Genomic DNA, 19,306 nt, shown 5'->3' with positions numbered 1-19,306 from the left:
ATTCTGTGACAGAGAAGAAGCACACCTCGGAATTCAGGTCAAAGATGGTTTTAACTCCACTTTATTCTGCCAGTTTTAGTTTTATTTATTTATTCAAATATATCAAACAATTATGCAAGTGGTTAAGCTTTGGTTTTGAACTACAAAAAGATGCTTAGCACACTACACAATTTCATATTTTGGGTGTGAAAACTTGTTTATATTTAAATATATGCTTAGGGTAGAAGTATTCAAAAGTAAATCAAATAATGTGTTATAAAATAGGTAGAACTGATTAATACCAGTCTTCATATACAAACCTATATGAGAGCAATCTAGAATTCCTTTTTCCCCACTTCTTAAAACTCTTTGCCAGTGCCAAGATAAACAAATTCGGACTGAGTGAATAAACAGCTCCTTTTATGAAAAATAACAACAGCGATGCTTAATAAATACTAAGTTCATAGTTTGGTATTATATATTTTCAACTGCTTCAGATAAAATTGCTAATGTAATGTAAAAATGATAAAAATAATTTTGTAAATGGTGTTAAACTGAAGACAGAGCAGTTCATCAATTGGAGTCAAAATCCATTTCTTTCCAGGATTTAGAGGCATTTCTTTTGTATTGTTCAAGTTCCTAAAAAAGAAACATAAATACATATTAAGCTAATTTTCTCATTATTAAAAGTCTCCAGAAACTTCACATATTTATTTGGCAAATGTATGTATGTATGTACAAACACTTTTCACTGTAGAAAAAATGTACTGTATTTTTATATTTGACAAAATTATCCTGAAAGTGCTATGAATTTTGCCACATTTGCTGTCATGTAGGGAGCTACATTTTGCTGTGCTTTAGATCAGTAGAGTGCTAGCAAGGTAGACAAATGACTTCATCTCAGTCAACTGGGAGCACTGAAGCCTATAATAGAAGGTTGTAGCACTATTACAAACAACAGCTTCCTCTGTTGAATTTTATGTAGGGGTGTACTGTCAGGAGTAATTTCTAAAGATTTTTTTCAGCAAAAATTAATAATTTAGGAAGCATTAGAATGGCTTTTAATTTATTTCAGAGTAAGGTTTCCAGCAAGTATACAGGAAGATGATGCTCTAATGAGGTACTGTTAGACCTAACCCTGTACTGTTTGCAAGACAAAAAACTCACCATATCTTACTTAGTTCAAGAAAGAAGTGGACATAAGCTAGTGATTAGGATAAATGTAGCACAGACCTTCAAAAGTGGATGTGTGTTTTACAGTTGTTGCTTTGATTTTAATAGAAAGAACTTCAGAGAGTAAGAGAGGTTTTGCTGTCGGCTTGGAAGTATCAGCATGAAAAAAAACCAACAATTTATACCTGGTGAATTTAACAGAAGCATTAACTACTAGTCCAGAGCACAGAGGGAAGAAGAAATTAAAGGGTAGAAAAACAAAGCAATCATAATTTTAAGATTGTATGGAAATAATAAAGGGAAAATGGAATTTTCTCTCAGGAAGTAACTTCAGCAGCTTTGTCAGAGGTGCAGAGTTTTCAGATGATGCCCCAGCTGTATGAGCATAGAGAAGATTTTTAGTGCACATTCTTCCTGATGCTCGTAGGAGTCTACTGGTAGGGTAAAGTCATAACTCTATGGGTGACTGACACAGAATTCTGATACTGTGTCTAGGCTAAAGCCAGTAAGTTGCATTACTAGCTACACCTCATTATTAATATAAAGTAATTATGATCTTGGAACATACTGAACTGTTGGAAATTTGCCAACAGTTAGGAATAGAAAGAATACTGTGATATTTTAAGGAGCACGTGGAACCTGCTTTATGCTAAGTAACTTAATTTAAAAACTTTCTCAAAGGCTTCAGGAAGGAGTAAAATTAGTTAGCCAGATTTTACATATAATGACAATACTGTTTGGGGTCATGTCTACAGGTGTTGGCTAAATAATTACCCTTGCAGATTTATCATCTGATTAAACTATTTCAAGAAAGAGGCAGATAATTTAGCAGAATTCATTTTGCTATCAGTTTTGCTAGCCTAGGAGGCATTTCAGTATAAAGGCAATTCAAAACAACACAAACATGCAAACTATCAAATCACAGCATACATTAAAGCTGTATAGCTACTCCACTACATAAAGAAGTACAGAACAAAATTATAAGTATTTATTTTGGATGTGTATCTAAGTAAGGCTAATATTTAAACAATGAGAAATGAAAAAAAGAAAAATTTATTAAATGGGAGGATATTTAGGAAAAAAATAATCTTTTAACAAATGTCAGTGATTCAGGAAGGGAAAATGTTGTCAGCAAAGTAACACTTACCTAGATTCTACGCAAAATACAAAGTAAAATTCATCCCCATAACTCAGAAATGTAATGCAAAATTCTTTCAAACACTACTTAAAGATCACTCCAGAGACCCTCTTGAAAAAGGGCCCATTCCTGCTCATTAAGTTTTATACCGCAAACATACGCAGAATTCTAGAATAGACTGACAATACAGTCAGCTGAGAGGTCATCTCTCCAAAGTGAAAGAAGATCCTACAAAAGAATATATCTCAAAGTACACCAAAGTCTTCATGCTAGCATTATGCTATGCTTGTTTTGTGGGTGCAAGTGTAGGGGACAGGGATCAGATATACAAAGGAAAAATAATTGCAATTTAAATGTGCTTTTAATATGCTCTGAATGGTTTAAACATAATTAGTGCTAGCAACTTATCACAGATGCCTCAACATTGGCATAAAGTGGGCTTAATTTTTTTTTTAACCTTAATGCTTCTGTATTTCTGTAAATTCTCCATCTGTCAAATGGGGAAGATCACACCTAATCTCATAAAGGGATGGGGAAGAAAGACTTAACTGATGTTTGTGAGGCACTCAGATAAGATAACATTACCACACACTCTCAGAGAAAAAAAAATTAATACTTTTGTGTTCATTGAAGTGTCTGAATGGCAGGTTGAAAAATAAGGTACATAAAGAATAAGGATGATGAAAAGAAATACTGAACAATTGAATTGAGGCAGCAGCAAAATAGTATATGATCATGTAATTAAAGACAATACTACAATGTCTACAAACAAGAAGGGAAAATTAAGATTGTAGGAAAAGCCTTAATTGTTGCATTTCCTCTGTTCTGAGTTACTGATATGGCTTCAACTTTCCTTTTCATGCAGTTTCTTAGTGGAAGTGCCCTCAGTCTGGAACATGGTGAAAGCAACCAAGTACTGAAACACAAACTAAAAGTCTTAAACACACAAACTTTAGTAGAAAATTTAATAATAGTGTTCTAATAGTGCTCTTTAATTTGGTTAAAAATGAAATCTTTTTTTACCCATTTGGACATGCTTTCACGTGAAAACAAGAAAGCTTGTTCTTGGCAGCTGAGTAAATATCCTGAGTAACTTTTTCTCTTATGAAGACTAGCACATGTCCTCCTGGAGAAAATGAAATACACAGGTTAAGGTAGGGGCCTGTTATATTTCTCTGCCCAGTAACACTGGTGTGACCAAAGGTTCATGGCACAGTATGAAATCTGTTTTGTGGAATGAGACTGAAATGGTCTCCTGAACTTCAGCAATATGTTCATGTCAGCAGAGTATGCAAAAAAATACAGCTCTCAGTCTGTTGTCTAACAGAATCCTCATGTCAGCACCTCATGTCTGACATGGAGGTGACATTTGTTGTGAGTTATGAGTGCCATGGTTGATTAGGTTGCTGCAATTTTAGGTGAAATGCAACTATCCTTCCTTGTGAGATGAAGAATCTTCTTGTGTTTGACTTTTTAGTCTTAACAGTTACATCTCTGTCAGTTAAGGTCTGCTTCCATGACTTGTTAGCTGACACCAAATGGTACCAGGCATCTAGTTTCTGACTTTACATCATGGCATGAGCCTTCAGCTAGAACTGGCACCAATCCCTGAAGTAACAGCTCTGTGACAAAGACCAATCACTGATAACTTTGGCACTGCATGACTTCTGAAGCACCTGAGTAGAAGGTTCTCCAGTTCACTGAGCTCAAGGGTGAGCTTTATCTATTGCATCAATGAATGAAGCTGCAGTCAAATGTCCAGATCAAAAGGTCCAGGCACCTATTTGAGTATTAGTAGTGAAGGCACAATAGGAAACAAAGAAAAACCTTCATAAAGATACCTTAGAGTACTTGCATCTGTGGCAGAGAGCATTTCTAAAGAAAAGAGAACCCATGTGCCAGGATCTCACTGCCACAAACATTTAGAAGGAACTAAGGAACAAGACTTTCATGCTACCCATAGGTGCTCACAGATACAGGTGCATATATATAACTCTAATCAGAAATATTACTTTAAAAGATCTCACTCTTATTCCAGTTATGTGTGTACCAAAAACAAAATCAAGGTGACCTGAAAGCATCAAAAGCCAAAAAGCTAACAGGGAATGGATAGAGCATGACAAGTTTGTCATGTGGTTTATGTATGAAGAATTAACCAAAACCTAGACATTTAAGGCCTAATAACTGTGCAGAATGAATTTTTTGTTTTCTTTTAATCTTGAAAGCCCTGCAAAAACCACAAAATTCCAGTAGTTCCTGGAGAAAATTTTCTAGTTAAGAATTACATTAGAAATGTAAATTTCAAAAGGGTCCCTGGTGCTGTATTCTCTTTCAGAGTTTAACTACAAGGAATGAAAAGCAGTAAACAATTCCAACAGCACTACTTGATATAAACATGTGCTATGTATGTCTGTGGGGCAAGAACTAGGAAAAGAATTCTGAAAAGACACAGTTGAGAAAAAGAGATGTGCTCCATCTTGAAGAAAAGAACAGTGAGGAAAAGACAGCATCAGAGAGCTTTCCAGAGCAAAATGTTTAAAAACAAAGTGGTACATCTCATAGTTAACTCTGAAAATATTCAGGAGGCAAGATAATCTGGTCTAAAAGAAATCAGTTATGTCAGCATGCTGATGAGCTGGACTCTACAGCCAAACAGCTTCTCAGATAAATGCTGACCGACAGTTACCTCGGAGTCAGTCAGGGACTTGCTTAGTTTTTTTCTTTTTTTAAACTGTTTTCTTATTTTATATTCAAGAATTAGAATTCAATCTTTTACTCTTCTAGAATGCAGGCAAGTCCTTCAATCAAATTTACAAAATTGGAAATGATTTATTTCAACTTTGCATTGCCACAGTTATCTTTAAATCTAGTACAGTATTATTGAGCAGTCCTGACCAAGACTGAGTCAGTCAGTTGCTGGTTCTTCTATCAGATACAGTGACAGGGACTGTGTTTTGCTTCCCTTGCTGGTTTTGTGCTTATTTTTCTTTTAAAGCTTATCTTTGAGATAAAAACAAGGAAATAGGCTATTACCTAGAGTCCAAAGTAACATTAATTAACCGAAAGTAACCGGGAGAAATGATAACATGAAAACATTCATCACATGATACTTTTAATTTTGTATTAGGTCCCATGAGTTCATCAACAACACATTGCATATTGACCATCTTAATATACTGATCCTCCTCACGCAACAGATACCATGAGACTCTATAAAGACTGTCAGACATGATTAATTTAAAAACTTGTTTTTAAAAAAATGATTTTTTTGATGCTTTCCATTGAATTAGAAAACAGAAGGACACTTCAAGAAACACGGCAACTAGAGAGTTCTTTTCTTTTAGATTTACATTTCTGGCTTGATGTATTTCAAATTCCTGGTATAAAATATTTTAATAATGTGCAAATAATCTTGTAAAAATTAAACTTTGTGATAGAAACTTAGGAAATAGCTGCAGATAACAAAAGTAATTTTCTCTTTAATGCTCAAATTACTTGTAGTAGTCCAACAAAAAGAAGCTGTAATGGTTTTCAAAGCCCTTGAACAGATTAAGATTCTAAAAGCTTGTCTCTCTTGTTTAAAAACAGAAAATTAATAATTTCCAGTATGATTTAATCAATACATACCAGTGTCTTCTTTTGCAACACATTATTATGTAAAAATACCAAACCTAATACACTATATAGTTATTATGAGATCTGTAGCTATACTGTGTATGTTTATATTATAAATTCCAAAAGCAGCGTGCTTTACAAATTTTAATGGTTTCTAAGATTGCTCATGATGTGACAGAAATTCAGAACTGATATCTGCATTAATAGGATATTGCAGGTAATGTACAAGTTCAAAGGCTGCAGGGGATTTTTGAAATTGCTTTATTCTTTGGATTAATCTTGGTTTGATTTTAACAGACCCATTCCTATTATACTGAACAGACTCACACCTATTATACTGATGAAAACTGTTATATACAGTGATGCTACTGAGCTGATGTTATATACTGACAGCTGTAAGGCAATCCTTTAACCTTCATCTAGTTTGCCACAGAATTTTTGGATAAAATTAATTCCTCACTAACCTAGAGAAAGGCAGAAACACTTCAAAATTAATAGGAAAAGATAGAAGACTCTTTCCCCATTAAAGGTCTTTTCTGAAATTCAGGGGTAAAGCCATATATCATCACTCTCTGGAACAATTCCATTCACTCTGTTTAAGATAAAGTGTCTGTAGCCTTCAAATTCAAGTCAGAAATGGTAACATCTCAGTATCCTACCAGTTTAAATAAATTTTGAAGGAGAAAGAGAGAAGTAAACAGTCCCCACCACAGACCTTGATATTGCTTCCTACACTTTCTGTTAGTCAACACTTGAATGTGAGTGCAGAAAAAATAAGGAAATTGTCAAGAAAGCTTCAAAGTTTATTTTAGTGAGTTAATTCTAGAGAACAGTTTGAGGCAAAAATTGAATTATTAATTTCTAAAGAAACTCAGAGCCAAAACTTTGAGATCTAACAATGGTCTACTGGCTTAGTATCTTAGCAATGGGGAAAAAAACCTCACAACCAACTACTAAATTGAAATCTAAAGCTGAAATTATTTAAGGGCAAAAAGAGGTGGTACAAGTATATGCTATCAGTTCAGCAGGGCTGGTGGTTCTGCAATACCTGATTGTGAACAGCATTTGCAGAATTACCACATACCTGGTTTTTCTGAGCTCTCATGACATCAACTTCATACTCAGCGTATTGACTATCCTGTGCAGGGTCCTTGGTATCTTGTAAATCACAGAAACTCTAAAAGGAGAAAAGACAAAACCCCAAGTGATAAAATTTATTTTCTTTTAATAAGAAAAAGCCACACTATAGAAGTGAAAGTATTTGCTTTTAATACTAGTATGTTAAAAACTTGCATTTACGGAATAATTTTGTGCTACTGGACACAAATTAGTTTAAAAAAAAGCTGTTCTATCAGTAAAATGAAGAAAAAGTAATAGTGCAGCTAGATTCTAAAGGGCAGAAAATATTCTTATCTGTGGTTGGTTATTATTCTTGAGCATCAAAATGAAGATACAGTTTCTGGTCCATGATGTTAGGGCACAGTTGAGGTTACCCTTGCTTAAGTATTTAATACTCATGACTAGAATTCAGTTCTGGTTATCAGAAGCATTACTTCAATAGCTGAGAATCTGATTGCTATCTCTGGCAAATATCTGAATTTTCATTTCCTAGCCTTGAGTGAACTATAACTTGAATTCCAAAGAAGCAAATACACTAATATTAAGAAAAACTATGAAATGAAGAGGGTTTTTAAAAATATTGTCCTGTGCATTTCTAGTCAATCATATCAAATGGGAAGTAGCAAGAAGGCAATAATACCTTGATGGAATAAAATAAAGCAGAATTCTACTTCTTAGGTGAGGCAATGGAAAAAAAGAAGTTTACAATGCATAAAAATAGCTTCCAAGTTTAAAGCCTGCTGTGGAACCAAAACAGGAGACTGTGAATCTATTTGGCAATGTTTAAGTCTTTAATTAGACTGATAACACTGATGAACAGTGATGGAACCTGCAAGATGAGAAGTGTTTTCTCCAGCTGTTTCAGGGGGAGTTCAGGGGGTGCTTGGAGGGGTGGGTACAGAAGGAAACATTTGTTTATTGTGTTTTTAAAGGCTCTGAGAAAAACTAACATGAAAAATATCATTTCTATACAGTTTCTGAGAAGTTTAATCTTTATCTTGTTGTGGCATTTTATACTGAGAACAGCATCTTTCATAATTTCTACATTAGGAAGGTCACCGAAGATGCAGAATTACTACTATGTACAAGTCTATCTTTTAAAAATGTATTAAAGAGAACTACTAAGTGAGACTGAAATTCCAGTCAGTGGACTTGAAAGACAAAGAGAAGCAAGGATACTGCTGCTATTCTGTGAGAAAAGGAACTGTGTGCATGGCATATAGATCCCTACCTTGGGAGGAAATGTTTTCTCAAATACTTTCTTCCATAGTTCCAAAGGCGTGTTGGCACGCATCTTTCCAAGATCACTGTCAGAGGCAGGCGGTGGTCCTGAGGATCACAGCACACATAAGACAAGTGTGTTGTCATAACAGCATAAATCATAGAATAATTTTGCATAATGATCCATCTAATTTAGTATTTTACCTTGTATACTGACAAGCTGCAACAAGTTTGAAAAAAACCATTGATCTACCATGAAATGGGCTGAGAGCTTTTGTATACTTTATTTTCTTTCAGATCTAAGATTATTTGTACTTTACTGTTTTACATAGTCCAGAGACTTTATTAAGCTACCTTACAAACCTGCACAAATAATTCTCAGTAATATACTGAATCATGATTTTAAAATCTATAAGCTATTTCCTTCAATAATCTGTTAAAACTGATACTGATGTGGTGTAATTTATCTATTTGCTGAAAATGTTTTTCTTGTTTTCAAAAGAATTAAGCAACAGACAATGAACAGGAAATGCTCTAACCTATTTGGCTCATGGAATCCAGGCCTGCTGGTATAAAGAGAGGTTTGCTGGGATCCAGTGATACAGACTTGCTAAACAGAAAAAAAGAAAATGTATCAAGTGAACATTTAGCAATCAACAAAAAACACAACATTATTCTGGCCAAGACTAAAGGCTTACTGGAGTTTGCATATAAATGCATGTAAATAAAATAGTACTCAATTTCAGCAGTTACCACGTTTTAAATTCGATTTGAGGATCAAAACTAAGGAATTATCACTATCTGTCCTTAGCACAGATAGGCAGCTGAGTCACAGGAGTCCAAATCCATGACCAAAAATCTTTCAGATACAATATTTAAGAAAAAAAAGGTTTTTACGATTAAAATATTAAGTAATTTTACACTCTGAGCAAGACATTTAATAGTTGAACAATAATGTTACCTTTTATCGTAGCCAAATGCCAAGTGATTAATAAGAGCACGGGCTTTCAGCAGGAGAGCCTCAGATTTACTGGTAAACTAAATGAATCAGAAAACAAAATATACATTATGAACTTCCATCATAGATATATTGCATTTTGCCATCTACAAAGAGGACAGAGCCTTGCTAATTAGTACCTGACCCCAGTAGATCTAGTAAATGTTCACTGAATTGACAAGAATAAAAGTCTCTCTTCCCTTTCAAAAGCGTGAATATATTTGTTACTGAATATATATATCAAGAAAGATTAAAAAGTAGCATAAATAAAGATTAAAGAACAATTTAAAAAATATTGATTCAAAACTTTTGAAATATGCACATTAAGAGAAACAAATCTTCTGCGTGAGACTGAGATAAAATTTTGAATTACATTAAAAATTATCCAAAATACCATAAACATTTAGAAATGCAATGAATAATTATATAATTGTCATAAAAACACCTTCAAAATGGCAGAATGGTACAGATTCATCAGAAAGCAGTTCTCAGAATATATTCTCAAACAACATGCTTCTTCATGTCTAAGGGCTTTTGTATCCTAAGATTCATGTCTTTGAGAAAGAAGTCAGATCCCTGCTGTGGGAAATTAAGTTTCTCCCTCTCATTTCAATGACAATCAGGATTTAGCAGACAAAGAGCTTTATATTCTAATTTTAATTTTTAATTACAGTAATGCTTAAATACTAAAAAAAACCCCAACCAAAACAGCTGTAGTCTCAGTTAACTAAAGACAAATTCATGTGTCAGAGTGAAAAAGCTTTACTTGGATGCAAAAGGACATGCTGGGATTATAAGTACGCAAAGTAAACATAAGTTGTTTTGATAATCACTAAGCTACTATTACATATTATTTATTACATAAATGATGGTTGATACAATTAGACCCATCTTCTGATGCACACTGAGCCCACGAGGCAGCATTTTTGGACTGTGAATCTCAGCATTCTTGTTTCTGTCTTTACTTAGAGGATGATGTGACAAACTAAAATAAATACTTCATTGTCCTCATGTTGGCATCTTTCTACCCACTTCTGTAAGGAAGCTCCTGTCCTTCTTCCACATCCTAAGTATAGTAGTCTGTATAGATATATAGTATATACATAAACTACTGTGAAAATGAGCCCTTGATTCTAAAATCTACAAAAGCTGAGTCACTTCATGGAAAGTTCATGCTTCTACCAAAAGGGCCAGTTCTCTAATTCAGTCTAAGGCAATCACTTTTGCCCATTCTCCTTTCTGGTACCAAAAAAAAAATTTGACCAAGATGCAGTAAACTCAATGCAGGAACTAAGTTGGCTAACAGGTAACTATTTTCATTTTGTTTTTGCTGATACTGGGAATAGGGGAACTGGTAGTCTGTTCACAAGGCATGTCCATCCATCCTCTGTCCATACAGTGACTTCTTCAACAGACAGTCTCATGAAGAAAGCTACTGTAAAAACCAATGAAATCCCATTTTCTCTAGGGGTTTTACAGTACTATCTAAAAAAATATGGTTTTGTAACAGAAATATTGTTCATCTTCTCTATCCTTAAATAGAAAGTGAATATACACACCACTAATGATGCTCCATAATAATGTGAAACAAATCGAAGTGTCTTGCTTATTATTTTTCTCGTTTCAGAGTCAAACTCCTGAAAAAGTTGATAGTGGAACATAGATGTAAGAAACAAAACCCAAAATACTACAGTTAGAACTTTTATTTTTTTTGTATAAACTGCAATGCACTTAAGCTACAACGTATAAGGCTTTCAGCTGTCAGCATAATTATATCTTAAGACAGAATCAGTAACAGCCTACTCTGAAAAGAAATGTCACAATTTCTCTTTGTTTCTTTTTTACAGATGGAGCCTAATTCAGGCAATATGTTAGTCCAGGAAAAGTTTTTTAATTGAGAATGCATATTTAATTTTCAACTTATTTTATACTGTTTTAAATTTTTACCAGTAGAAATCCTGCCTACTAGAAGAATAAGAAATATTTTCACAAAAAGAAAAAAAATATCAAGTAAATCTTTGGGTATATGCTGTCTAAATTCTAATACTTGCAAGATTTCAAAGGTACATCAAAATACTTTCCATGTCTGTTTAATCTAAGATCATACAGATGGCCTTCCCTGGATAAAATGGGTGAAAACTTGGTCCCAGTGACAGCTGCAGAAGTCAATCCATAGACCCCCAAAGGAATCAGGCTGGCATTTTGTCCTTATTATATGAAAGTCATTTAAGGGGGTCGTACCTCAGAATAAAGCTTCAGTATAAGAGAAAGCAAGTCCCTTATTAATAAAGAATTCAGTAACTTAGAGTCAGCCAGCTATCAAGTGCACTGTGCCACCCAGAGAAGCACAGGCTGCCAGCATGACTGCTAAAAATCAAACGTACTGTCCTAGTTTCTCATGGTCAAGTGCAGTGAGTATACGTTTGTTTGGGTTTTTTATGTCCTGGGAAAGAATCCAGCAGTACTATGACATTTCTTTCCTCCCCTCCATAAAAGATGCAATTACTCACTTGTCTCTAGAAACTTAGGAAATACTTTACAAGACCAAAGCTGCCACAACTACTAAAAAAATCTGGTCAGCTGACTTGAGATACAGCCCTATTTCACTGCCATAAACTTACAGCTGCTGTCATAAGGGACACATGGAGCTGGATTTCTCTCATTATCATCCACATGATGCTTTCTGGCTTCCCTTTTTGGTCTGCAGCAACTTGTGTCTCAACATTTTCTTAGTATATCTCAAAAACCATCAGTTTGGGGGTGTTTTGTGAAGGAATGACAGTAGGCCTTCCTTAATGTGTTGGATGGAAAGTTTTTTTTAGGTAGAAGACTGACTGTCCACACTTTACTGCAAAAGACTACTATTACTATTATATCAGTGAAATTTTCGTATACAGAATGTTTACTGGGAAAATTTTAATTATTAAAAATGTACTTAAGTATTACTTACATTAAAAATATCACATTTGCTTCCAATTATCACCAAAGGTATTGGAAAAGGGTCAACTAATGCATAGTCCTGTTAAAAAGATATAGGACAGTTAAGCTCTGTAAACAAACTGTTTGCAACTGTTAAAGCAACTGAAAGGGGATAAAATTAATACACAGAAGACAAGGTTTTCCAAACCTTAAGGCAGAAGAAACAACTTCATTGCAATATCCATATTATACTCCACCATTTTACCATTTTCTCCCTAAATGGTCAGGAAATAATCCCTCTGAGCAGTCAGAACACTTTAGCATAAAAGGGCTTTTACACTATATATTACATTTTTAGATAGGAAAGGAAGAAAGGAAAAACCTGATGTGTTCACAGAACACCTGCCAGGCAGGATTAGTAGAACTGGCTTTTTGACACATTCACCTTTCTTGGATAAAATCTAAAAAAATACAAACAAAATCTCAAAAAATCTCAAAAAAAATAAGTGGAATTATTTGTTTGTGTCAGGCATTTGTCCTCCCCACATCATGTTTTCCAAACACTTAAACAGTATTTAATGTAAATTTCAAATGTTTAATATTAGCACAAAGAGGAAACATCATCCAACAATCTTGAAAATGTGAATCACTATCAATAGAGGACAACAGGTCTGAGAGCGCAGACTTAAGTGCTAACGTGGGATAAAAATTCTAATAAATTAATTACAAGAATTCTCAAGTGGTCTGGAAGGGTTTGTTGTAGTCCATATGAAGTGAGATAATCCCCTTGTGTTGTTCAAGCAATTTTTTATTCAAGCTGCTTTGGCTGCAGCAGTGCAAGAAAGATGTGTTATAGCAGAGGTTGGTCCAACTGCTCCCTCCTAACCTGTATTTCACAGACAGGTTAAATGACAGAATGTTGACAGAAGCTGCACACACTGAAAATCCTCTACTTGGAGAGGAGAAAGAATGGCTTCACTGTCAAAGCAAAAGCTTTGAGCAAAACTATCGCAACTTAAAAATTAGTATATAGAATATAAAACTGAAAAAATTGTTTTTATTCATAAATAAGAGGAAAATTTGGGATAACATCAGAAACCTTACAAATTGCATATTGAACCCTATTCATGTTTTGACTCTGGAATTTATTTTTGACTATGGAGTACTTTAGATGCATCCAGCCTTTTTAAACAAGGTCTGTAACTGATGCTTTATCACCATAGCAAATAATTCTTTAGCCAGGCTGATGAAATAGATCTTCATCCTTAAAAATATAAGTATTTCATTGATTCTTGTTTGTGATAAAATATGTTTAGCCATTAAAAGGCACATAACGATCTCCATAAACTGTCATTAAATTTCACTATAAAAGACAGTATTTTCTTCTAACAAATTGACACAATTTTTCTTTGAACAGTGATGAAAGTAAGAAGAGAACCAGGCAGTAATATATTATTTGCATTATTGATGTCTTTGATAATGGAAGCTAAACAGAAATTTCAGTTCAGAAGGTATAATTGTGTTTCCTACAGTGCAAGAATAACAAGTTTTCTTAACAATTAATAGCTTTATTATTTTTCCCTATTGCAATAAGCTCTCAATTTTCTTGTATGTAAACCTCTATATGAAACTAGACACTGTGGTCATAATTTACTGCCAGGTGTGCATGAAAGCATTATCTTTTTGTGAATTACCTTCTCTAGAAGTAAAAACCAAAACAATCCCCATATCAAACCCCATATGCTAAATCTACAGAGTGCTGTATATGTTGCTTTCTCATATATTTTGAGTTACTTTTAAATTTCTGAGCTCTACAAGCACTTGCTGTATTAAAGCATTTTATAGAAGCTACAGTTACTAGATTTACGTGCCAGGTCTTTGAATTGTTGAATACTTATTTATGCATTATATACACACAACATTTGCAAAGGTTTAATGCACAATGACTTTTCATTTCTATTGCGCATAATCTAGTTTAGCTTTTCCAGAGATTTAGTTAGCAATTATGTTTAAAGGACTGATGTTAACATTTCTGAAACTTTATAATTTAATTAGTTGTCAGATTATCAAAAGGCATTGAGTTTGTGATAGACATTTAAATAAATGCAAAGTATATAGTCATGTTGATGGCTGTTATAACTATATTCTTTGCTTAAATTTGTACCTTCAGCTAGTCTCTTGCTAGATGACTTTTGTACATTCTAGTTTTCATCTTCATTTTAAAAAGATGAGGGGGGAAAAAAGCAAACTGCTACTCTAAAACTATTTCTTTTGATTGGTGTAACATGCCATAACAATCACATTAGATATCTAACAAAAAGATATAAGAAACCTTTTTTCCTTGTTTCTGCTCTTATTGAATTTTTATTAAATTGCTATAATTTTCCAGTGAACAGGTTCATCTACATCAAACGGATTTTCAGTCATGCATAAAAATCTAAAAGAGTTGTTTATGATTTTCAAAAGCATTATCTTTAACTGTATAAAGGCCTGTGACATCTGGAGAAAATATTAGAAGTAACTTACTGGGTGATCCCTCTGCAGATCGTTCCACATTCTCTGTTTAATTTCAGCAGCTACTTCAGGGTTTGTCTTTTCTAGTTTGATTAAAATTCTATTCACATGGTTCCTGGTGACCTGCAGAAGGCTCTCCATAGTAGTCCAGAGTTCATTCGGTTTGGAGAGATCCAATACCAGAACTACAGCAAATGACCTATTAAATAGACATTATTTGGTCACATATTTAGTGCATGAGACATTCAGCATTTTCATACAAAACCACACCTGTAGTGCAAATGTGAACATCTAACTGCTAAGACAGAATTAAATGTGACAGCAAATCAAGATGGCTTTTAGGGATATTCTGCACTCAAAAGAAACCTTTCCCTTGTCTCTTGTTCAGAACTATTATTTTGGCAACTTTCAATCAAGCATTGTTTTTGGGGACTGTCTTCAAACAGTAAAATATGCAAATATCCTCAGCCCTGTAGCTCTTTCCTAGGAGGAAGGATTTCTGCTCTTATGTATCCCTGCCATCTCATAAGACTACAACCCCAGAAAAAGCAACATTAGCCAACAGCTAGGATCTTTACTAACTATTACCTGTATTCCCTGTATACCTGGGAAAGTTCCCTACTTTCATTATTCTTTTCTAATATAAAATGAAGAAAACCTGGTTAAGGACAATATTCCATGTCATGGACTGTGACAGTTTGTTGAAACCTTGAATGGGTGCATGAGAAAAGTCTTCTGAAAGATAGGAGAGTACTCGTGACATCCTTAGCTACTACCAGACTTTTAAAGGTGGATTGTTGATGATAAATGTTTTACATCTGAAGTCCTCTTTCTACAACTCTGCCTCCCAAAACACCAGCTGCATTTAAGTGCAGCTGTAAAGATCATTGCAAATGCAGTAATTTGAATGGAGGCCATCATTCTATCCCATTCCAGCCTGACTTGAAAAAGGGGATTCCAGACCAGAGTGGTATTACAAAAGTCATGAAACAAACCAAGTGTTCAATTTCATTTTAAAATGCTGTGGGGAAGAAAAATCTGGTGAAAAGTCTCTTGCTGAAACTAGATATAGTTTATGGAACTCTTAAATAAGCAAATTGCTTGACTACAATGATGAGAAAACCAGCAAAATGCACTTATATTCGTTGAAATAGTAGAATTTTTACTGGCATGTTAAAATATTGCCTTGTGAACAGAAGTGAATTGTTCTTACAGAACATTGCTATCCCAGCAAAGAGTCTTAAGATTCTCCACATCAGAAAACCTCTTATCAGTAAAAAAGGAAGAAAAGACAGATGGAGGTATAGCTCAATTAATTTAATTAAATCAGGGGCTGAAAAATTATACTTAATTTTTTCTCTCCCAAGCTCTTCCAGAGACAAAGAGCTTCACATGCCACAAGTGCTTTATTTTTATTCCCTCTTAGTCTCTCAGCAAATAATGACATTATTTCAGTAGTCAAAACAGCAGCAAATGTACCCAATAAAATTATATCCCTCCTTTTTCTTCCCCACAGAAGTTGAAGCTCAATACCAATTAAATAAAGCAATACTTCATAATACAAAACTTATCTTTTTATCCTCTTCTCCCCTCTCTTCTCTCCCATCTTCCTTAGCCAAGAAAAAAAAAAAAAACATAAAAAGCACCTCCTATCACCTTGTTATTTCTTGATGCAACTTTACATGCATTTCTTCTTATTGTGCTGTCCATGTCTTTAAAGGATTTTTCTCACTACATTCTCTTAATTTGATCAAAACTTCTTTTTCCTTTTGTTTTCAAATAATTTCAGCAGCTCTAGCACCTTCAGGAAACGTCATCTCTCCGACTTTCTCATTAAAAGGTCATTTCCCAAAAATCCAGATTTTTTTTGGTCACAATTTTTGGCCTTGTTTTTCACCCTAAAATATCTGCCACAGAAAGAGCATCTGTGTGTGCACAGAAGTAGGAAGCAAGATTTCATTTTTCATAAGTCCCCATGTCTGATTTTTTGCTCTTCACTGAGCATAAAGATGTTATGTCTTCTCTTTTTCTGCATTTCTCGTTCTGTCTACTTAAGTCCAACCTATTTCCTCCATGTTTTGCTGAGATTACTTGCAACTTGTTTATTTAGGAGAGAAGCATGGAAAGGAAGACCAAAGCAAAACATCATGGTATTACAGTCATTCTTAGCAAAACCCTGTAAATGTTCTATCTTACTTTGAAAGAGGTTTCCACAAAAAAAAAAAAAAAAAAAAAAAAAAAAAAAAAAAAAAAAGCCTAGAGATTACTAATGTTCAAAGGAAAGCTCAAATTAACTCTGGAATTGTAATATTTACACTTACCTTATGTTGTGGCTAGTGATTGGTATTCGAATGAGTTCTACTAATGAAGTTCCACCACCTAGTTCCCAAAAATGAGCTACATCTTTAGGCTGCAAAAGAGTTTCTTTATGTTATTTTTAGGTGTGTGCATATATAAAGATATGGTAAATTATACTTTATACTCACTGCATTGTGTCTCCTTGCCCTTCTTCCAAAAGTATATTCCAAGGCTAAAGTTGGCTTTGGAGATTCCTCCCTAGAGGAAAAATAACAAATTTTGTCAAGATCCTCTAAAGAAAGGAAATTATTTCTATGGTTACTAAACTGAATTTATCAGTCAGTTCAGAATTTGGCTTAGAAAAGCAGTGCAGAGAGGACAGGAGGTGTCAGGTACTGAAGACAGAAGAAGCAGCAGCACCAGCCCAAAAAAATCAGTAATTCCAGCTAATACTGGGGAAGGACTGAAAGGGCCACCTGAGAGGTTATAATGAAGGGAAATGAACACATTCCTATAAATTAAATAAGTGATCAACCAGTCACAGAACACATCTGCATACATGTATTATAAATTATCAACAATAGGCCTTTTTTTTTAAATCTACAACTGAAAAGTGCTTTAAAATATTTAACACATACCTCTCAAGGCATCTCAGTATGATAGTGGTCTTTCCCTGAAAATCAAAAACAAAGAGGAACTCAACTGTCTTTGAAGCATTAAGTTGTATCACTAAGTCAAATTCATTTAACGTTCCAATAATAAAGTACCCGAAAATTGCAAAGCATGTAACTGTTTGCAGCCTTAGAGTGGAAACTTAAGTCCAAATTTCAATCAGAATCAAGTTAAATTACCATTATTATAAGTATAAACTAATAGACATGACAAATATAGCAATAGGAACACTATATTTAAAACAGACATTAGTGAACAATTAGACCTCTGTAGAATGAGATCATGAGATATTATGTCTTTAAAATTAAGTGAACCTTAACACCTGCAAATACGAGATGTTTTCTCTGACACAAATTATGTTTGAAAAGTGTAGAATTGTACAGTATTTAGATTACCCCGTTTTTGTTTCCCATAAATAATACTGATTTTTCCCAAACTTCCCCTGGCTTGGCATCATCATCATCAGGATTTTCTCTCTTCTCCACTTCAGCTATAGCAAGGTCCCATAAAGTATCACTAGTTGGAAGAAAACAAAGAAAAGAATAATTAGAGAAAATACACACCTAAGGCCCTAATTCTTGAAAACATCTAAATGAAAGTTATTGTGGTGTATATTATTATTGTTGTTGTTGTTATTTCACATCACCTGCTCTCTGTTTGTGGAAGTACTTCTAACCAAACCAGCTGAAGGGATATTCCTCAATTACCCCAGCAGCCTCTTGTGGCTCATACTGAGCACGTACCAGGTGTGCAGGGGAGGCTTTGCTTGGAGTACATTTAATCACACAACCACATTATCAAAAGACCCGGGAGACCACCAGACCGAGTGCCACGTCCAGGCTTCCCTTGAAACACCTCAGGGACGGTCACTCCACCTCTTCCCCGGGCAGCCCAAGCGGCACAGGACTCCTTTAAGAGGTCGTGTGGCGTGTCAGGCTTAGCGGAGCAGCCGGGCACGGCTCGGGAGAGCCCCCGATCAGCGCTCCGTGTGCCTGCTCGCAGGGCTGCCCGCGCTCACCTGCAGACCCCGTTAATGCGGGCTCCCTTACAGAAACAACCGCACAAGGGCCAGGCGTGCCGCACGTGCCCTCGGCCCCGCTCGCTTTAGGGGTAGAGGCCGGAACGGCCTGTTTTAAACCCTCCTTCCCTCCCTCCCTCTTGCAGGCTGTCCTCCCCGCCGCCGGCCCCTTCCCCAGGGCAGCGGGAGCGATTTCCCGTCTCCAGCGCGGGCAGAGCTCCCGGTACCTGGCCTTGGGCATCGCTGCGCGGGGCGCGGGCCCGGCTGCCCGTGGCCATGGGAACGGCGCGGGGCACGCCGGGAGCTGTAGTTCCGCGGGGAGAGGGACGGTGGCCCCGGCTCCGCGGCCGCCCACAGAGGGAGGGGCCGTGTCCCGGCTCCAGCAGGGTCCCGCCCGCTCTCCTTTCTGCGGGACCCGCTGCTGTCTCGGCTTTTAGGGTTCCCACGCCTCGGTACCAGTGCGAGTGCGCTCGGGAGATCTCGACTGTAGCCCCTCTTGTGAGGGGACAAAATGCTCCAGCTGTGGAGGAAGCCAGGGATAAGTAAACAACACTACCGGGAGTCTTTTTTGACCTCGGCCTTAAGCACTGGCTCCTGATAAACTCATGGTCCTTCAGTGAGCTTTGATACCAGCGGGGGGAGT

General features: G+C 35.6%; 1 protein-coding gene across 1 annotated transcript; it reads right to left on the bottom strand.

The window, feature by feature from the left end:
• Positions 1 to 45: 45 nt before the first annotated feature.
• DYNC2LI1 (dynein cytoplasmic 2 light intermediate chain 1) lies at positions 46 to 18,997 on the bottom strand. The gene is made up of 13 exons (XM_033054294.2): positions 18,891 to 18,997; positions 18,041 to 18,161; positions 17,612 to 17,646; positions 17,162 to 17,231; positions 16,997 to 17,085; positions 14,688 to 14,874; positions 12,193 to 12,261; positions 10,802 to 10,879; positions 9,207 to 9,283; positions 8,785 to 8,855; positions 8,256 to 8,353; positions 6,990 to 7,082; positions 46 to 618 (listed from the first exon to the last, which is right to left on the bottom strand). Exons 1-13 carry the CDS (start codon positions 18,902 to 18,904, stop codon positions 553 to 555), a joined length of 1,068 nt encoding a protein of 355 aa, XP_032910185.1. The 5' UTR covers positions 18,905 to 18,997; the 3' UTR covers positions 46 to 552.
• Between the last annotated feature and the right edge of the window lie 309 nt (positions 18,998 to 19,306).

The sequence above is a fragment of the Catharus ustulatus genome, chromosome 3 (assembly GCF_009819885.2).
Source record: "Catharus ustulatus isolate bCatUst1 chromosome 3, bCatUst1.pri.v2, whole genome shotgun sequence".
Lineage (NCBI taxonomy): Eukaryota > Metazoa > Chordata > Aves > Passeriformes > Turdidae > Catharus > Catharus ustulatus.
The sequence above is the reverse complement of the archived record's forward strand: the minus strand, read 5'-3'. Positions and strand labels throughout refer to the sequence as shown.